This window comes from Coregonus clupeaformis, chromosome 16, assembly GCF_020615455.1.
Source record: "Coregonus clupeaformis isolate EN_2021a chromosome 16, ASM2061545v1, whole genome shotgun sequence".
In the NCBI taxonomy this organism is placed as follows: Eukaryota; Metazoa; Chordata; class Actinopteri; order Salmoniformes; family Salmonidae; genus Coregonus; species Coregonus clupeaformis.
The window spans coordinates 45340244-45359274 of NC_059207.1; the positions used below are offsets into that span (position 1 = coordinate 45340244).

At 43.2% G+C, this 19031-nt stretch overlaps 1 protein-coding gene across 1 annotated transcript in view; it reads right to left on the minus strand.

The window, feature by feature from the left end:
- Window positions 1-4211: 4211 nt before the first annotated feature.
- piwil2 (piwi-like RNA-mediated gene silencing 2) overlaps window positions 4212-19031 on the minus strand; it is a 39185-nt gene continuing 24365 nt past the window's right edge. The window contains exons 19-23 of the mRNA XM_041901298.2: window positions 18530-18618; window positions 18040-18145; window positions 5134-5387; window positions 4804-4911; window positions 4212-4594 (exon numbers count right to left, since the gene is read on the minus strand). Of these exons, the coding sequence (XP_041757232.1) occupies window positions 4438-4594; window positions 4804-4911; window positions 5134-5387; window positions 18040-18145; window positions 18530-18618 (714 nt within the window). The 3' untranslated portion in view covers window positions 4212-4437. The remainder of the gene's footprint in view (window positions 4595-4803; window positions 4912-5133; window positions 5388-18039; window positions 18146-18529; window positions 18619-19031) is intronic.

Here is a 19031-nt window from a genome sequence, read left to right on the forward strand (position 1 = left end):
TTCGTCTTCTTCTTCTTCTTCTTATTCAGTGGGGTCTATCGGTGCTTGGCATCCAACGTTATGGTGCATTACCGCCACCTACTGTACTGGAGTGTGGGCCAGAGACAGGGATAAACTAAATCCTACCTGCCAGCCCTGTTGCTCTTAAAACAGATACAATATTTGAGACTATATCTAATGACGTTCTACTCAATATACTCTTTAAACTAATTTCCTGTAACGCCTTCTCCCTCATACTAGATCTCAGCCTCTATCTTTCCCTCTGATACTGCCCACACCATAGCAATACATGCTCCACAGTCTCTGTTTCCTGGCAACAATCACACTTTCCTGTTGGATGCTTTCCTATCACATTTAAGGTCTTATTCAACTGGCTGTGTCCCACCCTTAATATTGTAAAATTAGCCTCCTCTCTTCTGTCCCTTCCTGCCGTCCTCCCCGACTTTCCTCTGTATTTGAAATAAATGCCTGCCCTTAGTATCTCTATTCCACTGCTCCTGCCATCTCTGCACCATCACTGTCCATATCAGGCTTTTTGCCTCTGCCTTGCTCATTGAAACTACAACCTTGTTTAGCCAGTACATCAACTGCCTCATTCCCCTCCACCCCCACATGGGCTGGGACCCAAGTAAATCTTATCTGTATACTAATTTGTGTAATCCTGCAATGGGTTTGTAGCACCTCATAAAGCAGGTATTGTCTGCTACATGAGCTAAAGGACTGGAGACTCATCAACACTGCACATGAATCAGAGCAAATAACTACACTGTCTGGCTTGACTTCCTCCACCCACTGCAAGGCCAACAGTATGGCCATCAGCTCCGCCATATATACAGCCAGATGATCTGTAATACGTTTCCTGACTGCCACCCCACATTCCTGCACTACAAATGCTGACCCAGTACGTCCTGTCCTTGAATCTTTTGAACCATCTGTGTAAATGGCCACAAAATCCTGATACACAGTATTCAGACGTCACCTCTTAAACAAATCAGATGGATCAACACCCTCCCTATCTTTCTGTAGTCTCTCCAACACTTCTAGATCAACTACTGGAGGCGGGAGTAGTCATGGTGGATTTACAGGAATAGCTACCGTTGGACTAAACTCCCTTCCATACAGTCCCAGCTCCTTCGCCTGGGTATTACCCACCCACCCAAGGTTTGTGTTCTGTCTTCGCTCATGTTCCCAGAATGCCTGTAAAATCCCTTTAGCAGGATGAGACACCCCATGTTCCTGTAGGTTGACCCAATAATTCATTGCCAGCTGCTGTCTCCTAATCTGCAATGGCATATCCCTCATCTCCACCTGTAGTGCAGACACTGGGGAGGTCCGAAACACCCCACTACATGTTCTAAGTCCTTGCCCCTGTATGACATCTAGCCTTTCCAATGAGGTCCGGGCTGCCGAACCATACGTTATACTGCCATAGTCTATTACAGATCAGATCAATGCAACATACATGGTTCTCAATGAGGAACGCCCAGCCCCCCACTCCTTCCCTGTCAGACAGCGTATCACATTTAGCACCTTCTTACACTTTCCCACCACTCTCTCGATGTGTTCTGCCCAGGTCAGTCTAGTGTCAAAGTATACCCCAAGGAACCTGAAGGCCCCCACCCTCTCCAAGTTTCTCTCATATAACCTCAAGCATACCTCATCTCCCACCTTCCTCCTGGTAAGGAACACTGTCTGAGTTTTCTCTACAGAGAACCTGAATCCCCACATGAATGCCCACTGCTCTACCTCATCAATTGCTTCCTGTACCTTCCTGACTATGTATGGCACATTTATTCCCCTCTTCCATAAGGCCCCATCATCTGCAAATAATGACCTCTCAATATCCGTCTGTACCTGAGAGTAAACATCATTGATCATGATTGAGAACAACAGAGGACCAATCACACTCCCCTGTGGTGTACCATTATCCACCAGGTAGCTGCCTGACAGACTTCCCCACCCTCACCTGGATAGACCTTCCAAACAAGAAATCCTTTATCCAGTTGTACATTCTTCCCCCTACCCTCATAATATCAAGCTTGATTAACAACCCCTCCTTGCACATCATATCGTACGCCTTCCCCACATCAAAAAAGACAGCTTCAACAGTCTCCTTGTTCACCTGAGCCTGCCTGACCTCTGCTTCTAAGCAGAGCACTGGGTCCATAGTTCCCCTATCCTTCCTGAACACACTCTGATGTGGCGATACTAGCCCCCTGCTCTCCAGGAAGAAAGTTAGCCTCTCCGTAATCATACATTTGATAATTTTTCATACATGTGATGTTAAAGCTATTGGCCGATAGCTTGTTGGCCTCGTTGGGTCCTTCCCTGGCTTCCGGATTGGTACCACTACTGACTCCTTCCAGCTGCCTGGTAGTTTCCCCTCCTCCCACACTGTTGAGCAACACCAATACCTTATCCAATCACTAAGATGGGCCAACGTAACATAGCACACCTCATCTTTCCCAGGTGAAGTTAACCCAGCCTTACCTATTGCCCTTTACACATCTGCCATGGTAAATGGTGCATTCAACACATTATTTACATCCTCCCTCCGGCCTACTGTGCATACTTTGGGGTAATGATCACTCCCTACTGTCGACTTCTCCCACTCAGATTCCTGCCATTGCACTAGATACCAGAGTGAGGTCCAAGGCAGACTCTTTCCCTGTGGCTACATCAATCCTGGTCCCTCCGCCATCATTCAGGCACACCAGACCTTTAATTTCTATCAGATTTTCCATCACATGGCCATTTCCATCCATCCGTTCCGTCCCCCCACCCCCCCGTGTTGTGGGCATTAAAATAACAAACACAGCCTTTAGAGTTCCTGAGACTTATTCGTGCTTCCGGTTATTCAATGACAGCTTCTCTCCTCTAGCTTTATTTATTACATTTTAGTCATTTAACAGACGCTCTTATCCAGAGCGACTTACAGTTAGTGAGTGCATACATTTTCATACTGGCCCCCGTGGGAAACGAACCCACAACCCTGGCATTGCAAGCGCCATGCTCTACCAACTGAGCTACAGGGGACTTTATCATCTGTCAATGTGAAAGACTCCCATGTTCTTGCTGGTAACTTACCAAGCGAGAACCTTTTGGCATTATGGCAAACTTTGTTGATTGTTCTAGTCTGTGCCTAGTGGCCTATACAACTACAGAGAAGGGACAGCACATCTACTGGACTATCGAGTCAATTTAAATGGAAAGCTTTCTGATCACTTGGACACGCAGCACATTTGGGGAATAGCCCCACAAACATTCTGGAAAAAAAGACAAGACTAACAAGTTAAGAAACCCTTTCCCATCCACACCAGTTTTATTTCCAACAGCAATGTATCTGGAGCAACAAAACAGAGGACAACACAAATAAAACCCACTATTGTTGTAATAAATTAAAACAGACTTGAATTTCACACTATCCCAAATAAAATCTCCTCTGGTCTCTGTGGGTCATGCAAACAGTGGAAAACTGGCTCTTTTTTGTTTTATAAACATTTGTTCCTATTCCTCAAAGCACTGAAAACAGCTATATTTCTTAACTCTTACAAAATGTTAGCCATGTAAAACCAAACCTCAGCGGCAGAGTGAAAGCTTGTGTCTGAGGGCGTGCAAAAGCTGCTGTTTAGCAGTAATCAGTAGCCATAATCAGGATCTTTGACTAACCTCTACTCAATACTTTCTTCGTTCTCGAGTGTGTTTTCTTAACTCCCATGGCTAGTTGCAGGGGGAACATGGGAATTTAGAAAATCCTTCGTCATTAAATTGAATCATTTTTTGCTCGATGAAGTAGTCCAAAAATGTATACGCCGCCATCTTAAAATGTATCATTGTCTTCACTCATTGACAATAATAATCCAACATTGTTGGATTACTTCACGGAGCAAAAATAGATTGCATTTAATAACAGAGCATTTTCTAAATTCCAACATACCACCTGCAATGGGACACAAAGTTTCAAAGACAACAGTGCCTTTCGAATAGAGAACGAAGAATGTACCGCCAAGTAAAGGTTGGTCGAAATCTTGCTGATTACGGCTAAACAGGAGTCTCGTATCAACGGCCATCACAAGCTAATTATATTAATTAGCTAATCATGACATTCTTGATTTCATCAGCTAACATAATTTGTGATATATGGATTCAAGACAAGATTACCGGCACCTTTTCAAGAGCAACAGGCTCAACTCTCCACATGCATTGGGGGGTGTCTATGTCGGACAATGATTCATCTTACCATGAGAACACTGGCTGCTGAACAAAACAAAAATTTGGTTTTATCTGATCCAAAAGTCAATCTGAAAGCCTCCCCTTTTTCTAATTTATTTTCCTCCTTCCATTTTTCTTCTTCACGGCTTGCTCTGTTGCGACCTGTTAATTGTTCTGCAGACTGGTGTGCTCCTTCTAGGGGGGCTGAGGCTATGGAGGCACACATCAGAGGAAGTAGAGCTTGTCTGCCAGCTGGATAGCCGGCTCTGAGTGGAGGTACTGGCCCGACAGGAAGGCCAGTTTGTGGGCATACTTGCACGGCGCTGGCACTCGGATAGTCCCGGGCCAATTCCAGTACATGTGGCACATTTTGAAGGTCAGCCTGGAGTGAGACCCAGGATTAGATTGTGGTAACAAGGTTATATGTTAATGCTGCAAGAATGACAGGCTTTCATGTGACGCATCCACTCCACCCACCAATGTATAAAGTAAAAAATACCTGAGGTATTATGTAAACTAGCAGATACTATTTGGCCCTTACTGCCAACTAGAGATTTATGGTGGCATAATTCACTGTACGTTATACCTTACCTTTGCAAGTGGTCTGGGGAGAGGTTTGCTGTGTTGTAGACTGAGATGTAGTGTGTAGGCAGGCCACAGCCCTGTCGAATGTGATGCGCCATCAGGTAGAAGTCAACCCTGGGGAGAGAAAAATAAATCATTTGATAAATGACTGGAGGTCATGACTGGATGTCTATGGGTATCTGCTAGTCATTGCGCTAATGCTAGTTAGCATTGGCTCACGAAACTACCTCCAACATAAAAATGGTATCGACGAGTTCATCTGACTTTGGGGAAGTAGATAAAGGGCCTCATTGCCACAATCCTGAAGTATCCCTTAAAGACAGAGCCAGGATTCACCATTCCCTGTTGGTGACTGTGTGGTCCAGGACAGTTCCTGGCGGAGGTGTTCCAAAGCGGCCTCCGGAGCAGGAGTACAGGTTGGTGCTGGAGCGTTTCTGTACCACGATGAACACCAGCTTGGGCTCATAGTTAGGGAACGTCTCGAAACACTTCAGCAGCTGAGGGATCTCATACAGCTCCACCGTCTTCAGCTGGCCGTCAGACACACCGTCCCGGTATACCACAATCTTCTCCGGGAAGTTATGGTTCACCTGGAAAAACATTACACATATAAATCATGACTTATTTTTTGTAAGCCACTAACACACACACACATATATATATTATATATATATATATTTATATATATATATATATATATATATATATATATATATATATATATATATATATATATATATATATATATATATATATATATATTATATATATATATATTTATATTTATATATATATTTATATATATTATATATATATATATATATATATATATTATATATATATATATTATATTGTGACGTCACGAGAGGCTACACAGCTTTCAGCGGGATTGCTCAAGTAGTGCAAGGAGACAAGGTTCAAACAAAACAAGGATTTTATTATAGGTCTTGGGAAATTAACGAAAATATAACAAAATTCTGTTCTCTTGTGGCTCTTTAAGGGTTAACAGTTCAGGGATGTCTCTTCCACATCCAGAATCATAATTCTCACTCGCTCAGATAACTTTTCCCCAGCCTTACTGTAGTCCACGTTGCAGCTAGTGGCCAACCCAGCAAAAAGTCCTTCCAAAAGTCTCTCACGTATTTCCACAGGTGCATATATCCAAAGGTGAGTATTTCCCAAAGGTAAGTATCTCCAAATCCTTATATTCCTCATGGAAGTGGACGTGCAGCACTCTTGTCCTCCAGAGAGCCCAGGTTGGAGACTGTGTCTCTTCCCTTCCCAAACCTTCAGCTCATCAGCTCCTCATTTGTTTCAGCTGCGTGGGAAGATTGGCCATAGAGGGGTGGAGTTCCCGACCATACCAGCAGATGGAGCCATAGCTGTCTGGGTTTGCAGCCACCTCAGGGGGATGTAACGTCCCTCCAGGACACAGCCTCTCGTGACATCACACATCCCCCTCCTCGGGACCGACGTCCTCGTCGGGGTAAAGGCAGCGAAGAAGGCATCACGCCGGGAGAGGGCGTCCGCATTGCCGTGGTGCTTGCCAGACTGCTCTCTCTTCAACTCCTCCAACTCTAGGACCAGGGACTCAGCCTCCTGTTGTCTCTCCTTGAGTTTCTTACTGAACGCATCAGCCTTGGTTTTAGCAGAGTTTAGCTTCTGTTGAGCAGCTTTCAGTTCCTTCTCTCTCTCTGCCTCCGCATTCTTCATCTTGTTCTCCAACACCTTGTACTTCTCCTCTGCCTTCAGAAGGTTGGCTTTCTTTTGCTCCTCCAAGAGAGCCACGTTTGCTTGCATCTGGGCTTGCTGGCCAGCAACAAGGGCTTTCAATATGTCCTCCATTTCAGTCGGCGGGGAGCCTACGGCCAACTTGGAAAACTGGGTGATCAAACCTTCGGTATCCTCCTCTGACATGCACTATTAACGCTTGAGCGTGCCTGTATTCTCCACCATCTGTGACGTCACGAGAGGCTACACAGCTTTCAGCGGGATTGCTCAAGTAGTGCAAGGAGACAAGGTTCAAACAAAACAAGGATTTTATTATAGGTCTTGGGAAATTAATGAAAATATAACAAAATTCTGTTCTCTTGTGGCTCTTTAAGGGTTAACAGTTCAGGGATGTCTCTTCCACATCCAGAATCATAATTCTCACTCGCTCAGATAACTTTTCCCCAGCCTTACTGTAGTCCACGTTGCAGCTAGTGGCCAACCCAGCAAAAAGTCCTTCCAAAAGTCTCTCACGTATTTCCACAGGTGCATATATCCAAAGGTGAGTATTTCCCAAAGGTAAGTATCTCCAAATCCTTATATTCCTCATGGAAGTGGACGTGCAGCACTCTTGTCCTCCAGAGAGCCCAGGTTGGAGACTGTGTCTCTTCCCTTCCCAAACCTTCAGCTCATCAGCTCCTCATTTGTTTCAGCTGCGTGGGAAGATTGGCCATAGAGGGGTGGAGTTCCCGACCATACCAGCAGATGGAGCCATAGCTGTCTGGGTTTGCAGCCACCTCAGGGGGATGTAACGTCCCTCCAGGACACAGCCTCTCGTGACATCACAATATATATATATATATATATATATATATATATATACATATATATATATATATATACACATATATACACACACACACACACACACACATACATACAGTGGGGAGAACAAGTATTTGATACACTGCCGATTTTCCTACTTACAAAGCATGTAGAGGTCTGTAATTTTTATCATAGGTACACTTCAACTGTGAGAGACGGAATCTAAAACAAAAATCCAGAAAATCACATTGTATGATTTTTAAGTAATTAATTTGCATTTTATTGGATGACATAAGTATTTGATACATCAGAAAAGCAGAACTTTATATTTGGTACAGAAACCTTTGTTTGCAATTACAGAGATCATACGTTTCCTGTAGGTCTTGACCAGGTTTGCACACACTGCAGCAGGGATTTTGGCCCACTCCTCCATACCGACCTTCTCCAGATCCTTCAGGTTTCGGGGCTGTCGCTGGGCAATACGGACTTTCAGCTCCCTCCAAAGATTTTCTATTGGGTTCAGGTCTGGAGACTGGCTAGGCCACTCCAGGACCTTGAGATGCTTCTTACGGAGCCACTCCTTAGTTGCCCTGGCTGTGTGTTTCGGGTTGTTGTCATGCTGGAAGACCCAGCCACGATCCATCTTCAATGCTCTTACTGAGGGAAGGAGGTTGTTGGCCAAGATCTCGCGATACATGGCCCCATCCATCCTCCCCTCAATACGGTGCAGTCGTCCTGTCCCCTTTGCAGAAAAGCATCCCCAAAGAATTATGTTTCCACCTCCATGCTTCACGGTTGGAATGGTGTTCTTGGGGTTGTACTCATCCTTCTTCTTCCTCCAAACACGGCGAGTGGAGTTTAGACCAAAAAGCTCAATTTTTGTCTCATCAGACCACATGACCTTCTCCCATTCCTCCTCTGGATCATCCAGATGGTCATTGGCAAACTTCAATGTGATTTTCTGGATTTTTTTCCTTCTTTTTTTCCTGGATTTTCACAGTTGAAGTGTACCTATGATAAAAATTACAGACCTCTACATGCTTTGTAAGTAGGAAAACATGCAAAATCGGCAGTGTATCAAATACTTGTTCTCCCCACTGTATACACACACACACATACACATATATATAAATACATACACACACACACACATATATATACACATACAGTTGAAGTTGGAAGTTTACAAACACTTAGGTTCGAGTCATTAAACCTAGTTTTTCAACCACTCCACAAATTTCTCGTTAAACTATAGTTTTGGCAAGTCGGTTAGGACATCTACTTTGTGCATGACACAAGTAATTATTTCAGCAAATGTTTACAGATAGATTATTTCACTTATAATTCACTGTATCACAATTCTAGTGGGTCAGAAGTTTACATACACTAAGTTGACTGTGCCTTTAAACAGCTTGGAAAATTCCAGAAAATTATGTAATGGCTTTAGAAGCTTCTGATAGGCTAATTGACATAATATGAGTCAATTGGAGGTGTACCTGTGGATGTATTTCAAGGCCTACCTTCAAACAAAGTGTCTCTTTGCTTGACATCATGAGAAAACCAAAAGAAATCAGCCAAAACCTCAGAAAAAAAATTGTAGACCTCCACACGTCTGGTTCATCCTTGGGAGCAATTTCCAAACACCCGAAGGTACCACGTTCATCTGTACAAACAATAGTGCGCAAGTATAAACACCATGGGACCACGCAGCAGTCATACCGCTCAGGAAGGTGACGCGTTCTGTCTCCTAGAGATGAACGTACTTTGGTGCGAAAAGTGCAAATCAATCCAAGAACATCAAAGGACCTTGTGAAGATGCTGGAGGAAACAGGTACAAAAGTATCTATATCCACAGTAAAACGAGTCCTACAATCGACATAACCTGAAAGGCCGCTCAGCAAGGAAGAAGCCACTGCTCCAAAACTGCCATAAAAAGCCAGACTACGGTTTGCAACTGCACATGGGGACAAAGATCGTACTTTTTGGAGAAATGTCCTCTGGTCTGATGAAACAAAAATAGAACTGTTTGGCCATAATGACCATCGTTATGTTTGGAGGAAAAAGGGGGTGCCTTGCAAGCCGAAGAACACCATCCCAACCGTGAAGCACGGGGGTGGCAGCATCATGCTGTGGGGGTGCTTTGCTGCAGGAGGGATTGGTGCACTTCACAAAATAGATGGGATCATGAGGAAGGAAAATTATGTGGATATATTGAAGCAACATCTCAAGACATCAGTCAGGAAGTTAAAGCATGGTCGCAAATCGGTCTTCCAAATGGACAATGACCCCAAGCATACTTCCAAAGTTGTGGCAAAGTCAAGGTATTGGAGTAGCCATCACAAAGACCTGACCTCAATCCTATAGAAAATCTGAGGAAAGAACTGAAAAAGCATGTGCGAGCAAGGAGGCCTACAAACCTGACTCAGTTACACCAGCTCTGTCAGGAGGAATGGGCCAAAATTCACCCAACTTATTGTGGGAAGCTAGTGGAAGGTTACCCGAAATGTTTGACCCAAGTTAAACAATTTAAAGGCAATGCTACCAAATACTAATTGAGTGTATGTAAACTTCTGACCCACTGGGAATGTGATGAAATAAATAAAAGCTGAAATAAATAATTCTCTCTACTATTATTCTGACATTTCACATTCTTCAAATAAAGTGGTGATCCTAACTGACCTAAAACAGGGAAGTTTTACTAGGATTAAATGTCAATTTCAAAACTGAAATTAAATGTATGTGGCTAAGGTGTATGTAAACTTCTGACTTCAACTGTATATACACACATATATACAGTGGGGAAAAAACGTATTTAGTCAGCCACCAATTGTGCAAGTTCTCCCACTTAAAAAGATGAGAGAGGCCTGTAATTTTCATAATAGGTACACGTCAACTATGACAGACAAATTGAGAATTTTTTTTCCAGAAAATCACATTGTAGGATTTTTTATGAATTTATTTGCAAATTATGGTGGAAAATAAGTATTTGGTCACCTACAAACAAGCAAGATTTCTGGCTCTCACAGACCTGTAACTTCTTCTTTAAGAGGCTCCTCTGTCCTCCACTCGTTACCTGTATTAATGGCACCTGTTTGAACTTGTTATCAGTATAAAAGACACCTGTCCACAACCTCAAACAGTCACACTCCAAACTCCACTATGGCCAAGACCAAAGAGCTGTCAAAGGACACCAGAAACAAAATTGTAGACCTGCACCAGGCTGGGAAGACTGAATCTGCAATAGGTAAGCAGCTTGGTTTGAAGAAATCAACTGTGGGAGCAATTATTAGGAAATGGAAGACATACAAGACCACTGATAATCTCCCTCGATCTGGGGCTCCACGCAAGATCTCACCCCGTGGGGTCAAAATGATCACAAGAACGGTGAGCAAAATCCCAGAACCACACGGGGGGACCTAGTGAATGACCTGCAGAGAGACTGGGACCAAAGTAACAAAGCCTACCATCAGTAACACACTACGCCGCCAGAGACTCAAATCCTGCAGTGCCAGACGTGTCCCCCTGCTTAAGCCAGTACATGTCCAGGCCCGTCTGAAGTTTGCTAGAGTGCATTTGGATGATCCAGAAGAGGATTGGGAGAATGTCATATGGTCAGATGAAACCAAAATAGAACTTTTTGGTAAAAACTCAACTCGTCGTGTTTGGAGGACAAAGAATGCTGAGTTGCATCCAAAGAACACCATACCTACTGTGAAGCATGGGGGTGAAAACATCATGCTTTGGGGCTGTTTTTCTGCATAGGGACCAGGACGACTGATCTGTGTAAAGGAAATAATGAATGGGGCCATGTATCGTGAGATTTTGAGTGAAAACCTCCTTCCATCAGCAAGGGCATTGAAGATGAAACGTGGCTGGGTCTTTCAGCATGACAATGATCCCAAACACACCGCCCGGGCAATGAAGGAGTGGCTTCGTAAGAAGCATTTCAAGGTCCTGGAGTGGTCTAGCCAGTCTCCAGATCTCAACCCCATAGAAAATCTTTGGAGGGAGTTGAAAGTCTGTGTTGCCCAGCGACAGCCACAAAACATCACTGCTCTAGAGTAGATCTGCATGGAGGAATGGGCCAAAATACCAGAAACAATGAGTGAAAACCTTGTGAAGACTTACAGAAAACGTTTGACCTGTGTCATTGCCAACAAAGGGTATATAACAAAGTATTGAGAAACTTTTGTTATTGACCAAATACTTATTTTCCACCATAATTTGCAAATAAATTCATAAAAAATATTTTTTTCTCATTTTGTCTGTCATAGTTGACGTGTACCTATGATAGAAATTACAGGCCTCTCTCATCTTTTTAAGTGGGAGAACTTGCACAATTGGTGGCTGACTAAATACAATTTTTCCCCCACTGTACATACATAAAAAAATGTTTTATCACTAGCATATGGGTCTTTCTATAAAACTAGGGTAACAGTGAGGATTTCCTACACTGGACAACTAATTATACAGTAGCTGTTGATAAGTCATTGATAATAATCAGCCATTTTTTTTCATGTCATTACATTAAGATATAACGGGGATCATAAGATCACGAGTTGATTTAAAACCGGTTTAATCCTTTATCATGGATGGTGTCTTGACGGATTTGTCCAAAATGGTATAACATAAAATATTACTTTTCTGTCCTTGCATTTATGGCAGTGTAAGTTGTCTTTATATCATATATTAAGCATTAATCAGTTAAATTAGACATTGAACTTGAACCCTGTAAGAATCCTGGATCTAGCTGTTGGACAGTTTTTTGTATAGAGATCGCAGAAATGCAGTGTAACTACGTAACATTGTGTCTAATGTCAAATCAAATCAAATGTTATTGGTCACATACACGTGTTTAGCAGATGTTATTGCGGGTGTAACGAAATGCTTGTGCATCTAGCTCCGACAGTGCAGTAATATCTAACAATTTCACAACATATACCCAATACACACAAATCTAAGTAAGGAATGAATTAAGAATATATACATATATGGACAAGCGATGTTAGAGCGGCATGGACTAAGATACAGTAGAATAGTATAGAATACAGCATATACATATGAGATGAGTAATGCAAGATATGTAAACATTATTAAAGTGGCTATAGTTCCATTTCTTAAAGTAGCTAGAGATTTCTAGTCTATGTCTATAGGCAGCAGCCTCTAATGCGCTAGTGATGGCTGTTTAACAGTTTGATGGCCTTGAGATAGAAGCTGTTCTTCAGTCTCTCGGTCCCAGCTTTGATGCACCTGTACTGACCTGCCTTCCGGATGATAGCTTTTTGTCCTTCCTGTGACATCGGGTGCTGTAGGTGTCCTGGTGGGCGGGTAGTTTGCCCCCGGTAATCCGTTGTGCAGACCACACCACCCTCTGGAGAGCCTTGCGGTTGCGGGCGGTGCAGTTTCCGTACCAGGCGGTGATACAGCCCGACAGGATGCTCTCAATTGTGCATCTGTAAAAGTTTGTGATGGTTTTAGGTGCCAAGCCAAATTTCTTTAGCCTCCTGAGGTTGAAGAGGCTCTGTTGCGGCTTCTTCACCACACTGTCTGCGTGGGTGGACCATTTCAGTTTGTCAGTGATGTGTACGCCAAGGAACTTGAAGCTTTACACCTTCTGCACTGCAGTCCCGTCGATGTGGATATGGGGGTGCACCCTCTGCTATTTCCTGAAGTCCATGATCATCTCCTTTGTTTTGTTGACGTTGAGTGAGAAGTTATTTTTCTGGCACCACACTCCCAGAGCCCTCACCTCCTCCCTGTAGGCTGTCTCGTCATTGTTGGTAATCAAGCCTACTACTGTTGTGTCGTACAGGAGTGGGCTGAGCACGCACCCTTGTGGGGCCCCAGTGTTGAGGATCAGCTAAGTGGAGGTGTTGTTTCCTACCTTCACCACCTGGGGGCGGCCCGTCAGGAAGTTCAGGACCCAGTTGCACAGGGCGGGGTTCAGACACAGGGCCTCGAGCGTAACGATGAGCTTGGAGGGTACTATGGTGTTGAATGCTGAGCTATAGTCAATGAACAGCATTCTTACATAGGTATTCCTCTTGTCCAGATGGGATAGGGCAGCGTGCAGAGTGACGGCGATTGCATCGTCTGTGGCTCTATTGGGGCGGTAAGCAAATTGAAGTGGGTCTAGGGTAGCAGGTAAGGTAGAGGTGATATGATCCTTGCCTAGTCTCTCAAAGCACTTCATGATGACAGGTGAGTGCTACGTGGCGATAGTCGTTTAGTTCAGTTACCTTTGCTTTCTTGGGTACAGGAATAATGGTGGCCATCTTGAAGCATGTGGGGACAGCAGACTGGGATAGAGAGATTGAATATGTCCGTAAATACACCAGCCAGCTGGTCTGCGCATGCTCTGAGGACGCGGCGCATTTTCATGGGCACACAAATCCAAAATAATAAATGTGAATGCAAAATCGAATGCTCCTAAATGAAAGAGTCACCTTACCTTCAAACTTAAAACCTACATCGAAACTGTCATGAATGTGGTTCTTCAATTATGCATAATACTTGTTGGAGGCGCATTTGGTGTCCAGCTGATTAGTTACGCCGTGAAATGTACACCCATCTGATCAAGGAAGGAATTTTCCAGAATGACAGTCAAGTGACGAACAGCTATTGTGATAGTGCATGCGATGCAACAACAGTCCAAGTGCTGTTTCACGAGGAATGTCCAGAACATGTGTCTCATTCGTTATGCCGGTGAAGACAGTTGTGCCTGGATCCACGTTGGATCTAATATCCCTAGCGAATTGATGTTGATCATCAGGTTGTTTCTGCTTCATTTACAGCAGGGTCTCAGATTTAACAGAAAGCAGCAAGGTAATGTGTTCATGTTTTCGTGCCTCGGATTGGACACAGTCTACAGTGCGCAATTGTGTAGGAAAGACTATTGCGCAACACCCAACGCTTTTCCTATTAATTATTCTGGATATAATGACAACAAATTACATAGCCTAGTGGACCTATTCACAATATGATCTGGTAATGAAATAACATGACAAATAAATTTAGTTTTCCATGTTACAGCTGCAATTGAAGTAGTCTAATTGAACCTGAAATTGGAGCACAGAAATTCAAGTACTGGAATAGGCCTACCTTCAATTTGGTGCTTGAAAAGTTATTGTAATTATTATAGTCAATTTATAAGTTCTCCTGCTCCCTTTTTGAAATATTTTTTATCCGTTTTTGTGAGCAATGCGGCTAGTTTAATTTGCTTCCCACCGCTTCAATTGAAGGGCGTTGCACTACATTTTACATTTGTACATTTTAGTCATTTAGCAGACGCTCTTATCCAGAGCGACTTACATTTAGTGAGTGCATACATTTTTATTTAGGAAAATGTCATACTGGCCCCCCGTGGGAAACGAACCCACAACCCTGGCGTTGCAAGCGCCATGCTCTACCAACTGAGCTACACGGGGCCACTACTCTGTTGCGGTAAAACCACGTGCGGTTATTATGAGGAAGACAACATCTAATGTTGGCTTCAACTTGGCTTTCCATACAAATCTTTCCATTAACAAAGGAACCTGTTTTTTGGTCACTTAATCATTATAAAAAAGCGATGGTGAGATTCAAATTGTGAGATTTATGCTACCGCTATTCACGGCTTTATTTTGTGTGCCTGCGCCGGCCACATAGGATACAGAAAAATCGCCATGCACGCATGTAATCTATTTAGTCAGGCAATGTCCACATTATTCTCCCATATTTTAGAATGTAATAATACTTTCAACATCAATGCATTGGCAAGGTCTAAACAATTCATTATTCTTAAAGTGGTAACAGCCTACGTTTTTGACACTTTCTGCATGCATTTTGGGGGTTCTATATTTAAGCATTAAGGCACAAGGTGTGGTATATGGCCAATATACCACAAACCCCCGATGTGCCTTATTGCTATTATAAACTGGTTACCAACGTAATTAGAGCAGTAAAAATAAATATGTAATTCCCGTGGTATACGGTCTGATATACCACAGCTGTCAGCCAATCAGCATTCAGGGCTCGAACCACCCAGTTTATAATAGGCCCTATATGTAATTTAATTAACTTTTTTTTTTTTTCTTATCCAGAGCGACTTACAGGAGCAATTAGGGTTAAGTGCCTTGCTCAAGGGCACCGACAGATTTTCATCTAGTCGGCTCGGAGATTAGAACCAGCGACCTTTCGGTTACTGGCACAACGCTCTTAACCACTAAGCTACCTGCCGCCCTGTACAATTATATAATTGTATAACTTTATACAACAGGTGGGTCAAATCCTGAATGCTGATTGGTTAAAACCGCATTCCAGCCAGTGTCTATTCCACAAGTTACCACCGGCTAAATTAAGTAATGAACGTGTCGGGAGTCGGGACGAGACAGACAGACAGGCAGGCAGCGTTTCTCAACCAGTCGAAATCATGAATCAGCTGGTAAAACGAAACGACGTGCAGCTAGTTTGCGGTCTTTCCAGCTTCAGTTTGAAGTGATTGTGTTAGTTGTGTTGTTGGCTAGCTCTTCTGAACAACAGTGTCCTGACGAGTGAGCACATTTTCTATGCCAGGCAAAATCGCGCCTCATTAAAAAATTGTTATGGATGTATCCAAATAAATGTCACTAGCAAACAGCTTACACAAATGCAAATGCAGCTACTTTGCGGTTATGCTGGCTGCACTTTTTGACGTGACTGTAAATTAGCCGTAGTTGGCTAGCTAGCAAGCAAGGGATATGAACGTTGCCAGCCAGTATGGCAATGGAACATTTAGAATGAACAACGTCCATAGACACAGAACAAAAAGACTGAACGACTGGGTCGCGTCTCTGGCAACCGAACCGATAGAACGAACGACCAGCTGGCTTGGGGGGTAGCAACCCTAGATTTGTGTCGGGACTATATCTTATGGAAGGATGAATAAATTCATCAAAATAACGTCAATGAAAATATGTCAATCATTATTTGAATATGTTGGTAACCCGTTGTATAAAAGTGATAATGCCCTCGAAGCCGGTGTTTGGAGGCTATATTGGCACAGTTTGCCGGCCCTTAACTTCGTCTCGGCCCTAACAACACCCATGCCAATATATCCTCTAAACACTGGCTTCCAGGGCATTATCACTTAATTGAGGTCCTTGAAAATTAAGTGCTTGAAAAAGTCCCTGAAAGTCCTTGAATTTGACTTGCCAATGAACCCTGCTTAAAATGATATATAGTCCTATGTTGTTGTATAGGTGGAGTTATGGGTCAATTTTCATATATTCACTTTTATTCCTCTAAGTACACACGTGGAACTGCATGAAAATCCATTTCAATTAACAGGTGTACCTTGTTAAAAGTTAATTTGTGGAATTTCTTTCCTTCTTAATGCGTTTGAGCCAATCAGTAGTGTTGTGACAAGGTAGGGATGGTAAACAGAAGATGGTCTGACCTTCAAGTCCATATTAAGAACAGCTCAAATAAGCAAAGAGAAACAACAGTCCATCATTACTTTGAGACTTGAAGGTCAGTCAATGCGGAACATTTCAAGAACTTTTAACGTTTCTTCAAGTGCAGTCGCAAAAACCATCAAGTGCTATGACGAAACTGACTCTCATGAGGACCGCCACAGGAAAGGAAGACCCAGAGTTACCTCTGCTGCAGAGGAAAAGTTCATTAGAGTTACCAGCCTCAGAAATCTGCAATTAACTGCACCTCAGATTGCAGCCCAAATGAATGCTTCAGAGTTCAAGTAACAGACACATCTCAACTGTTCAGAGGAGACTGCGTGAATCAGGCCTTCATGGTCGAATTGCTGCAAAGAAACCACTTCTAAAGGACACCAATAAGAAGAAGAGACTTGCTTGGCCCAAGAAACACGAAATCTGTCCTTTGGTCCGATGAGTCCAAATTTGAGATTTTTGGTTCCAACCACCGTGTCTTTGTGAGACGCAGAGTAGGTGAACGGATGATATCTGCATGTGTGGTTCCCACCATGAAGCATGGAGGAGGTGTGATAGTGTGGGGGTGCTTTGGTGGTGACACTGTCAGTGATTTATTTAGATTTCAAGGCACACTTAACCAGCATGGCTACCACAGCATGCTGCAGCGATACGCCATCCCATCTGGTTTGCACTTAGTGGGACTATCATTTGTTTTTCAACAGGACAATGACCCAAAACACACCTCCAGGCTGTGTAAGGGCTATTTGACCAAGAAGGAGAGTGATGGAGCGCTACATCAGATGACCTGGCCTCCACAATCACCCGACCTCAACCCAATTGAGATGGTTTGGGCTGAGTTGGACCGCAGAGTGAAGGAAAAGCAGCCAACAAGTGCTCAGCATATGTGGCAACACCTTCAAGACTGTTGGAAAAGCATTCCAGGTGACTACCTCATGAAGCTGATTGAGAGTCTGCCAAGAGTGTGCAACGCTGTCATCAAGGCAAAGGGTGGCTACTTTAAAGAATCTCAAATATATTTGGATTTGTTTAACACATTTTTGGTTACTACATGATTCCATTTGTGTTATTTCATAGTTCTGATGTCTTCGCTATAATTCTACAATGTAGAAAATAGTACAAATAAAGAAAACCCCTTGAATGAGTAGGTGTGTCCAAACTTTTGACTGGTACTGAATATTTAAAATAAATCCCAGGCTGGGCTGAAAGGCCTTTAGTATGCTGTGTTAAAAATAAATAAAAGGCATCACAACTCATAGTAGGCCTATATTAAAATGGTCACCTCGTAGTATTTCTGCAGTGCAGCCAGCAGACACACCCTGAACCCATTGATGATCTCCTCATTGGGCATCTGGAAGGTCACTCTGGAGTACCACCTAGTCAGCAGGCTGGGGGAGGGGAGGAATAGGAGGAAATGTCATAGGTTGTATCCCAAATAACACCCTATTCCCTATATAGTGCACCCTTTGGGGCCTGGTAAAAGGTAGTGCACTACATAGGTTAGCCATCTAAAGCCCAAAAGGCTAGGGCTGGCTCTGACTGCATGTGTGGGTATGGATGTAGGTACGCAGACCCACGAGCCACTGTGTCCCCTCATCAGTTCATATTTTTTGTGGCCCTCACTCCCATCAAAGTTGCCCCATCCCTGATATAGGGAATAGGGTGCCATTTGGGATATATCCATAATTAAATCAGAAAAGCCATCAATTAAGATCTGTTAATTGCATTCACTAATATGTTACTGTGTGGTGTGTCTTTTAGGGGGCGTTCACCTGTTCAGGCTGGCGACGAAGCCCATGACTGATCTGTTCTTCTTGCTGGTGTCGTGATGGACGTCCACTCCAATCACCATCAGATGTTTCTGTTCAAACGTAGAGCAAAGACAGGTGCTAAAAATACTACACTAAAACAAACAAAAAAATCTAACAGCTGGGTAAACCCATTTGAATTCAATCACTTTTTGACAACACCCTTTTGTGGTTTAATAGAAAAACAACCAAATTGGATGTTATAAGTCCACAACAATGCTTAAACCACATCAGGAGACCACTTTTGAGGTTAAGGTTAAGACATTTAGATTTTTGGGTGTAGTTATACTTTAAATTAACTGCGCACCAGCCAGAGACCGTTGTTTGGTTAGCAATGTTACCGATGTTTCTGTAGCACTCATGTGATTGCAGAGTTTGCTAAACAAATGGCAAATGGATTGATGCAAATAATCATGATATCCTTCTGCCAGGTAGGCATAGGCTACTTTGTAGTTAACATTTAATT